At 41.5% G+C, this 10,828-nt stretch overlaps 1 protein-coding gene across 1 annotated transcript; it reads right to left on the bottom strand.

The window, feature by feature from the left end:
* Window positions 1-34: 34 nt before the first annotated feature.
* On the bottom strand, window positions 35-9,785 carry cdc7 (cell division cycle 7 homolog (S. cerevisiae)). The gene is made up of 12 exons (XM_049599041.1): window positions 9,607-9,785; window positions 9,235-9,328; window positions 8,555-8,641; window positions 8,283-8,418; window positions 7,062-7,155; window positions 6,734-6,876; window positions 6,268-6,607; window positions 5,928-6,035; window positions 5,296-5,471; window positions 3,291-3,373; window positions 2,983-3,132; window positions 35-2,254 (listed from the first exon to the last, which is right to left on the bottom strand). The coding sequence occupies exons 2-12, from the start codon at window positions 9,326-9,328 to the stop codon at window positions 1,806-1,808; spliced, it is 1,860 nt and encodes a 619-aa protein (XP_049454998.1). The 5' UTR covers window positions 9,607-9,785; the 3' UTR covers window positions 35-1,805.
* Window positions 9,786-10,828: the final 1,043 nt, after the last annotated feature.

Genomic DNA, 10,828 nt, shown 5'->3' with positions numbered 1-10,828 from the left:
CTGTAAATGGCAGCCATTTGCTTTCTTTTCTCCCTTTATTAGAAAATCCACTTTAGAGTGTTATAAATTAACACATCTACAACAGACACATTCTCATACAGCTATATTCACACACAATTTATAAAATACAGATGGAATTCATAGGCAGCTTTATATTAAAAGCCCTTTTATACTTTAGAAATAGTCGTTTCATATGGCAGTAATATGCTGATTTGGCAGCAGTGACAAAAGTAAAGCATACAGACTATCCCCTCTCTACAAGACCCAGTTCAGACTATGACGAAGTGTTAAACAAGGTTTTTCTCCTTTATATAAAAAAAACTTGAACTTCTGGCTCAGTGGTTCCCAACTGGTGGGTCTCAGGTCCATTCTGAATGGACCACAAGTGACTCTGAAACATGTCAAGTTTGTAAAAAACACACTATATTTTGAAGCACAGTGAATTTTTGGCACAAGCTTTTATTGAAAGTGCTGTTTCCTGCTGTAGAGTGAGTGACTAACAGACAGCTGCTTAATAGAAACAGCGAACCAGCCAACCACATGGCCAAATAAAAGTATGACACTAAATATCAAACTGTGTGGACCTTGAACTAATGACTACGGAGAAATCTGGACCAGTTCGGAACCACTATAGCAGACAGCCCACAGTAACAAGATCCCTTACGTTTTGTATTCTTCTCTTTTGGCCTTTGAAGTAAAAATGCAGAGTGTAAAAATAAAAACCAATATAACCAGACAGTGTGCAGCTGTAACTTGCCGATTCCGTGTCTCCACAGAGAAAATCGGGTACCTTCAGCTGTAAAACCGACCAACCATCGACACAAAAGCCAATAGTCTGGCTCAAGTCAATACCCTTCCTGTCTCTTCGTTATAGTTAACAGTGCACATCCAGAGCCCTTTAAAATGCCCATTTTGAAAGTACTTTGTACCATAGCTGCCATGAACTGCAGGTGTGTGCACCAGCAAGTCAAACCTGTCATAAATTGATAGTCATATTAAAATCTATGAACCATTTAATGGGTCAGTGGGAGAGAGAAAATTGAGAGGAAATGTTTTCTCCCCACACAGAGATGTATCAGTTGTGGTGTTCAGGTAATTTAACCAAACAGGGATGTAAACTTCTCTCCACTTTGCTTAAAACATCAGACTTATCAGACTCTGTGCTGCACACAGGTGAGGTTGGAGCTTTATAAAAAGGAAAAGGCCAGGTGCCAAAACGTAAGCAGCAGGCATCCAAGAGGAAACCACAGAAATCATGGACAGAGTGAAGCTTTCAGTGCGTTACAGTTGCACTGGAAGTAAAAGTTTCCAAATTCTCCATGAAGTTGTATTTCTGACTCCAAAAGCCAGCAGAGCCTCACCAAACCCAACCTAAAAATCCAAGATGGCTACTCTGTGCATAAACAGTAGTGAATGCTGAATATGTTTATTAACGCTTCTGTCTTATTGTGCCACATTAAAACAGTCGCACACACAGTCCTGTCCAACTTCTGTCTGTAAACTTGTTGCTACAGCGTTTGTATGCGCAAAATACAGCGTAACACATTACCAACTAGTACAACATCTTGGTTTCCTGACTTGAATGCGGTCAACTTGGGTGTGACGTCATTCCCAGCTCCAACTTCCAGGGTAAATGAAATGCAGCATTAATGCTAAGTGGACTAAGCTCGTTACAAAACACGTGCATCTGGAATTGTCTTTCATCTTCACTGGTGAGACTGATCACAAGTACCCAATAATTCCTGCAGAGAATAAGCTTAAGTTGTTTTGACGTGAGACTCCTGGTCCCGTGACAGCATGCGGTCTCACAGGTCTTTGAACAGCGGGTGCTGCAGGGCCTGAGCAGCTGTGATCCTGGTGGCAGGGTTCAGGTCCAGCAGTCGGTCCAGCAGCTTGTAGGCCTCATCAGGAACTCTGTCCCAGCCCCGCTCATCTTCCTCCACCTTACAGTTCGTCTCTGAGCTCTGTTTGATGAGGCGAGGGGTTCCTGTGTTCCCTGAATGTTCCTGGTGGTTTGGTAGAGATGAAGCAGTTTCACCTGCTTCGTGTTCGTGTTGCTTGAATGTTCCTTCAGCGGGACGGTGTGTGGGTGTATCATCTTGGATTTTGTGATGACTGATGGCAGTGGAGTCTTTGCTGGCCTCGGGAAGCGGTGTGACTTCATCGTCTGGTGATGGCCTTCGTCCTCTCAGAGTCTCGCAGAGTGTCCTGAGGTCCTGCCGAGGCAGCTCTCTGCTGCTCACCACAGCCTTGCCTGAATGAAGTTCAGCCCATAAACAGGTTCATTATCTGCACAGAGTCTTCAATACATCACAGTGAGGCTGATGTAAGTCCTCCTGCATTGTTACAGTGATTGTCTACGGTGATAAACTGTGTTGGCGGATTAATCGCAATAGTTACACCCACAATAAGTCACATTCTTTTACGCTGAGAGACAACACAAAGCATTTGGTACCATGCTGAAGAGTTTTGGTGTGGCCTTCTGCACGTTTAATAAATTTAAAAATCCAGAGTTAAAGGGAACAACATTTTTTGAATTGGTATAGTACTGAGCGACAGCAGCAGCCAGTTTGCAAAGTAAACACTCAAGGCATGGTCACACCGTCAATTTACATCCACTGCTAGTGCTAGTTTTTGCCACTGACAGGCTCAGATAGTTATTATTAGTGCCTGACAAGACTAATAAAAGGATCCCCACAGAGACAGACATTTTTTTAAAGAGTAAGATCCTTTTAGTTTAACCAGAAACAGCCTTGAAACCACTGTCAAAGTATAGGCTAATGGCATTTAGTAACGTCAGCACCACTATACTGTCTCGAAACATGTGGAATTAAATGTGACATTGTCTCTTGTGTGAATTTAAAAAGCACTTTCCTGGCATTTGTAGGCTGTTTTCGCCCTCACCAAGCCACCTTACTGTGACCAGACACCAACTATATCTACACAGAAGCAGGAAGATCAGTTTAAAATATTAATACACACCAAATGCTTTGGCAGCCTGGATGGTCTCTCTGGAGCCTCGTATGGTCATGATCTGAGTGAGGGCGATCAGGTCATCGCTGGCTTTGAAGAATGGGTAACGACCACTGAGCAGTGAGAGCAGGATCACACCAGCTGACCACACGTCTATGGCTGCAGTACAGGAGGATAAGACAGGAGACTGTTGCATTAGTAACAATTAGAGAAGGTAAGAAAGTCAAGGTTTAAGATTAACAGTCAGGTTTACATAGCCGTCATTATATCTGTGTGGCTGACAATCATTTATAATAGTCATTGTTTGGGGAACCAACCTGTTCCTTGGTTGGGACACTTTGTGAGGACTTCTGGTGCTCTGAAACCTGGAGTTCCAGCCCTGGGAGCCACCTGCTGCTTCCTTTATTAAAAACAACATGAAACAGCGGTTTAAAAAGTGCAACACACAAAACATTGAGAAAAGGTTAAGGTTCACATTCATTAAGGAGGATTTATTATGTTACATATGGTGTGAAAAATTGTGAGTTTTCTTTCTACAAAACCCAAAACCAGTGAAGTTGGCACGTTATGTAAATCGTAGATAAAAACAGAATACAATGATTTGCAAATCCTTTTCAACTTATATTCAATTGAATACACTGCAAAGACAAGATGTTTAATGTTCAAACTGAGAAACTTTTTTTTTTTTTTGCAAATAATCATTAACTTAGAATTTAAAGGCAGCAACACATTGCAAAAAAGTTGGCACAGGGGCCTTTTTACCACTGTGTTACATCGCCTTTCCTTTTAACGACACTCAGTAAATGTTTGGGAACTGAGGAGACCAATTTTTGAAGCTTTTCAGGTGGAACTCTTTCCTATTCTTGCTTGATGTACAGCTTAAGTTGTTCAACAGTCTGGGGTCTCCGTTGTCGTATTTTACGCTTCATAATGCGCCACACATTTTCAATGGGAGACAGGTCTGGACTACAGGCAGGCCAGTCTAGTACCCGCACTCTTTTACTATGGAGCCATGCTGTTGTAACACGTGCAGAATGTGGCTTGGCATTGTCTTGCTGAAATAAGCAGGCGTCCATGAAAAGACGTTGCTTGGATGGCAACATATGTTGCTCCAAAACCTGTATGTACCTTTCAGCATTAATGGTGCCTTCACATGTGTGTAAGTTGCCCATGCCTTGGGCACTAATACACCCCCATACCATCACAGATGCTGGCTTTTGAACTTTGCGCCTATAACAGTCTGGATGGTTCTTTTCCTCTTTGGTCCGGAGGACACGACGTCCACAGTTTCCAAAAACAATTTGAAATGTGGACTCGTCAGACCACAGAACACTTTTCCACTTTGCATCAGTCCATCTTAGATGAGCTCGGGCCCAGCGAAGCCGGCGGCGTTTCTGGGTGCTGTTGATAAATGGCTTTCGCTTTGCATTGTAGAGTTTTAACTTGCACTTGCAGATGTAGCGACGAACTGTAGTTACTGACAGTGGTTTTCTGAAGTGTTCCTGAGCCCATGTGGTGATGTCCTTTACACACTGATGTCGGTTTTTGATGCAGTACCGCCTGAGGGATCGAAGGTCACGGGCATTCAGTGTTGGTTTTCGGCCTTGTCGCTTACGTGCAGTGATTTCTCCAGATTCTCTGAACCTTTTGACGATATTACGGACCGTAGATGATGAAATCCCTAAATTTCTTGCAATAGCTCGTTGAGGAATGTTGTTCTTAAACTGTTCGACAATCAGCTCACGCATTTGTTCACTAAGTGGTGACCCTCGCCCCATCCTTGTTTGTGAATGACTGAGCATTTCAGGGAAGCTGCTTTTATACCCAATCATGGCACCCACCTGTTCCCAATTAGCCCGTTCACCTGTGGGATGTTCCAAATAAGTGTTTCATGAGCATTCCTCAACTTTCTCAGTCTTTTTTGCCACTTGTGCCAGCTTTTTTGAAACATGTTGCAGGCATCAAATTCCAAATGAGCTAATATTTGCAAAAAATTACAAAGTTTACCTGTTCGAACATTAAGTAACTTGTCTTTGCAGTGTATTCAATTGAATATAGGTTGAAAAGGATTTGCAAATCATTGTATTCTGTTTTTATTTACGGTTTACACAACGTGCCAACTTCACTGGTTTTGGGTTTTGTAAGATGGTGAAGCCATGACCTGCCAAACTCCTTGTAAACCTAACCAAACGAACCAACAAAGGTGATGAGCACCAGCCAATAAGAGGAATAGTCAGGCAGGTTATGCCTTTGCCATCCTAGAAAAAAAGTGGCGTGTAAAATTGGCCTTTAATGACAATTTTCCCCTCTTTCTTCAGTTACCTGGACAGGCAGATGTTGCAGACACGGTCGGTCATGTAGCAGTTACAGGTGAGGCCCTGCTGCACGGCCTTCTGAGGTTTCTGACTGGCGTTCTGGGTCCTGACAGGAAGCGGGCCCCGGCTGGCTGAAGAGTACCTTCGGCTGGCTGGGTCCTCTGTTTTGCTTGGCTTTACCAACTGAATACAAAGTTTTTATGAAGAAAAATAAATGACTGCACTGAGACATTAACACCCATAATACCCTTTAAAAGCATCTCTTTAACCTCTTCTACCCCCTAGTCTCATTTTGAAGCGTTACTTAACCCCCCTTCCTGACAAGCATGCATCCAAAAGACAGTAATGTCAGCTGGGAACGCCTGTGTCCCAGGGGCCTTAATTTGTCATAACCTTAACTCATTTGTCAACAATATTAAAAATACACACATGCACAGTCATATACCGTTTTTTCAGTCCCCTTGTGTGTTTTAAATGTGATGTGTGTTTTAAATGTGAATTTGAGCCTTGCCAAAGGAGAATTTCTGTCACCTTTGGGAGAGACAATAAAGCTTATCTTATCTTATCCTTAATGGTCTGAGATATGATAAAGAGAGAAACCTCTTAGTCTTCCAAAACTTAAATTCCCACCTTGCTTACCTCGGTCTTAATGGCAGTTTGTTTGGTGGTGGATGGAGCTGCAGTGCAGCTGTTCAGGTTCCTCTCTCCAAACACAGGCCGTGGCACTTTGCGGAGTCCTGTCAAATCCTAGAGAAAACAAACATGGAATTTAGCTAAAGCCAACACATTTTTGCACAGAGACAAAGACAAACAGATTTACTGGTGACCAGAGATACTTCAACATATCCATACAGGAATTTCTTAACCTAACCTCAGGAGAGTGACACCCAAAAAACCCACTGTGCACTAATCAACAACTCTGCTTTTACTGGACAAAGAAAAGACTCAAAAACACCAGTGAAGGTAAAAGTGTGGACACCTTTGTGTGCTTTGTGCGAGAGGTGGAGGTGGTGACGGTTGTGGTGGTGGTGACAGAACGTGCTTTTTTAACCAGCGCCTTTCGAGTGGCCGAGGAGGATGTGGTGGTGGTGGAGGAAGAGGAGGAGGAAGGTGGCAAGGTTGTGGTTCTCGGAGGTAGTGAGGTCGAGGCTGTGGTGGTTTTGGGAGGGAGTTTAGGTTGTGGTTTACTCCGCTGTGTGGTGTCTTGTTTCCCTGTGGACCCGCCACCTTTCTGTGATGTCCTCTGCCTCACCACCTTCAGCAGCTCAATCTGGGTGTCTGCTGTCCCCTGAGCCAGGCCGAAGTCCACCAGTGCATACCTACACACGCACACATTTTAAACATTTGAAATTAACAGATTTATGTGCCCACTGATTCAGCATTTCTAAAGTTGGGAAAAAACTAAACTATGCAGTGATATGTTAACTCATAAAATGTCAACTCACATTTTGCTGCTCCTGTTATAGAGGAAGTTGTTTGGTTTGATGTCTCTATGAATGATACCAAACTGGTGGATGTGTCTCAGAGCCTTCAACAGGTGATAGATGTACAGACGGACCTCTTCAAAGCTCAGTGAGCCAATAATGTCCTGATAAACACATTTGTATTAAATCAGAAGTTTTAAAGACATTTCTGCAAACATAGAAACAAGAACTACATCAAGGTACCTACTGAATGATTTATTTTTGAGGATTACATTACTGATTGTGTCCCAGCAAAAATCAGTATGTCACTGAAACACAGTAACCATATACTGCTTGACAATGTACATACCACAATAGCTTGATGCTCCATATAGGGCATGACAATCACCACGTGGTCCTCCTTCCTGAAGCAATAAGTCACCCCCATCACACTTTCTCTGCCTCTGCAAAGGGAGAAAAAATGATATGTGGTGATGATGTGGTGAGACATCAAAACTTATTTCGATGTCTTGTACAGCTGAAACGATTCCTCGAGAGACTCAAGTAACTCAATCTTGAAAAGCATTGATGCAAAGTATTTGCATCATGACATACACAGACTCACAAAGTCAAAACAATACTAGCCCTCATGAATCAACAGATCAATAGAACAGCTTTATGATTATTTTTAATATTACCAATATTCTCTCCTTCTCTCTCTCGTATTCTATTACTGCATCTTGCTAACTCGGCCATTCTGGATGTCACTAACTCGGCTTCTTCTCCGGAGCCTTTGTGCTCCACTGTCTCTCAGATTAACTCATATCGCAGCGGTGCCTGGACAGCGTGACGTGTGTGGTTGTGCTGCTGTCGTGGTCCTGCCAGATGCCTCCTGCTGCTGCTGCCATCATTAGTCATTTGTCATACTTCTACTGTTATTATACACATATGACTATTGTCACACATGTATACTGCCAGATATTAATACATACTTTCAACATATTGTACCGCAGTAGCCAGAACTATAACTATAATATTATTACTTTCAATAATGTTGTTGTAAGCTACTGTCATTACCTGCATCTCGTTCTCTCTCTCTCTCTTTCTCTGTCTCTGTCTCATTGTATCATGTGGATTACTGTTAATTTGTTATGCTGATCTGTTCTGTACGACATCTATTGCACGTCTGTCTGTCCTGGAAGAGGGATCCCTCCTCAGTTGCTCTTCCTGAGGTTTCTACCGTTTTTTTTCCCCGTTAAAGGGTTTTTTTGGGGGAGTTTTTCCTTATCCGCTGCGAGGGTCATAAGGACAGAGGGATGTCGTATGCTGTAAAGCCCTGTGAGGCAAATTGTGATTTGTGATATTGGGCTTTATAAATAAAATTGAATTGAAATTGAAATTAACCAGTCATTATTTAGTTGTCATTTAAAGGTCCTATAGAAACAATGCATAAAACAAAATCTATAAATGTATTTTAAAATGCCACCTAAAATAATTTGCATTATCTGGTCAGTTCTACAAAAAGTTGTCTGGCAGTCTGGGGGCATAGTAAAGGATCCTGTATATCCCTTTATGAACACACAACACTCACCCAGCAACAGTAAGACATTGAAGCTCAGCAGCGATGCGTGTAGGATGGCTGGTTGGGATGAGGTGCTTCAGGGCAAACAGCTCTCTTTTCCCATCCCGCATCTGAGCCTCACCCAGATACACCGAACTGAACGTCCCTGGTGCACAGATACACTTGTCATAAACACGTCACCTCTTGTTCTCCAACAAATAAAATGAGATCAACAATCTTAAACAGGAGTTTCTCTTAAGCAAATAGTATATGCTTGTAAACTCCACAGGTGGAGTACGTACCTTCTCCGATTTTGTCTATGATGCGGAAAACCTTGGCCAGCTGAGGGACGGCTTTGTAGAGCAAGTCAATATCTATTTCCACATCCCCTGGAAGAAAACAGGAAAAAATACTGTTACAGATGCACAACACTTATCTCAATTAGTTGTGAATTTAAGTATCTTGTACATCTTTAACAATACTGTAATACTTTGTTGTGGGAACTCTAATTCAATTATGCAATCTTCATTTTTATCTTTTTCTTTTTATGTATGACGGTTGTTATTTAATAAGGGAGATATCTTCTTCATGAGCCATTTTTGGCTTCTAACCTCTCCTGCACAATGTTTTAACTGTATTTTTATTCATATATGCAAATAATCTAAACATGCCTTTTGAATCCAATGCCATATTTTCTCATCACTTACATCAGTAGATATGTGCAACAGATTGTTGTGCACCTGAAAGGTGCGAGAGTGACAGCTTTACAGACATGCCTATGTTACAGGCTTTCACTTAAGACAATGATAATTTTATTCTATCATTATTTTAACATTTGTACAAGGTTATAAAGCAAAATACACAAAAATATTGACCTGCAAATACTACTTCTTCAATTTAATATTATCTCTAGACCATAACATGCTAATATAATAGTGCATCTGTTCTCAAAAATTGTGTTTTTAAGTCATGAAGAACTTACTTGAGACTTTGCTTCTCCGGTGACCTCTGTCAGATTTAATAACGTTACATCCATCTGTGCTGATGCCGTCAGTGCAGACAGGAGACAACTCCATCTGAGAGAGAAAGGAAGAAACTTAAGATGCTGGTAACTGAAATATTTTTATTATAAACGTTTCCAACTGGTAAGTAATGTAAAGGTGGACAGTGTACGAAGAGCTGTATTCACATAACAGAGCGACAGATGGATAGGAAATGTGTACAGCTTATTTCAGTCTAAGCGCTGCTGTCTTCCTCATTACAACAACTAGCATGCTACTGTTAGCTCGCATAGCTCGTCTGTCAAGCTAGCTAACAACCACAGTTTTATCTGATAAAACAAGAAGAAACTTACCGCTTTAGTTGATCGTTAAGTGCAATAATTCTTTAAATGAACATTTCCTGAAACCACCGTACAGTCATGAGCTAATGTTTCACCGGTTAACACTTAAATATATCACTATAACTCAGTCTGCGGCTGTGTGAAACAGTTTGTTGTTCTGACTTCGGAGCTTTTCCGCCAACAACAAACTCCGCGCTAAAAGTTACGTCACACAAATCTCGCGATATCGAGGGATCTCCGGGGGGAAGACGGGACTGTGAATGGAAAGCCATTAAAATCTGTGATGAAAGGCGTACTATGATGAAAAGCTGATGGGAAGTGACATCCCAGACCTAACAAAGGTGCAAAGACTGCTTTCTATGGTCCACGCATGCTGCAGTGTGGACCTTAACCTGCATAAAACTAAAAATGTGCTCTTTAGATCCACATTTGTTTGACAAATCACTAAATGTACATTATAGGCCAGGAGTCAGGTCCAGCTCGCATGTTTTAAACTACCTTTTCATTATTTCTTGTTAGCCTAAAGCATGGGGCATCAAAAGGTGATAACAAGCAGCCACAGCTCAGAGCCGTTTGATCGCAGGGGGCCCAAAACCCCTTTTTTAGGGCATGTTTCTGAGGAAATAATGTAAATGCAAATATTAGTGCACTACGATGGTATAAACAGACATACAAGTATGCAATAAGGCAAAGAGTATCCTAAGACAAAGGTGAAAGTAGCAAAATAAGATTCTGGGACATGCTACCATTTTATTTTAACATATCACACACAACATCCACCCAGATAAACAAAAAAATGAGTCTGTTTGACATATTCTCATCAAATATGATTATTTTTCGTCACTTTGTGTTTAATATCGCTGCTTCACTTGTACAAAGAAAACTTGCCAAGTTAGTAAGCTTCAATCTGAGCCTTAAATCAGAGAAAACAGAATTTTTAGTCACCAGGCTTCCAGAGAGTCTTCTTAACAGCATGTTAGAAATGTACAGAACGGGTGCCCAATATTTAGAAAATGTCAGATGTTGACTTGAATATGTTGGAAAATTTGCATAACTAGTATTAAATGGCATAATCATATATATAGACTATATTTCAGCAGCTGCTTGACCGATTTGAACAGTACTGGAGTAGTTTGGGGTGTTACTGAGGATGCTGGATCCATTTCTGACATTTTCAAAATAGCTGTTTAAAGCAGATGCAGCCATATTTCAACTCCTGTGTCCTGATTTTAAA

The sequence above is a fragment of the Epinephelus fuscoguttatus genome, linkage group LG15 (genome assembly GCF_011397635.1).
Source record: "Epinephelus fuscoguttatus linkage group LG15, E.fuscoguttatus.final_Chr_v1".
Lineage (NCBI taxonomy): Eukaryota > Metazoa > Chordata > Actinopteri > Perciformes > Serranidae > Epinephelus > Epinephelus fuscoguttatus.
The sequence above is the reverse complement of the archived record's forward strand: the minus strand, read 5'-3'. Positions and strand labels throughout refer to the sequence as shown.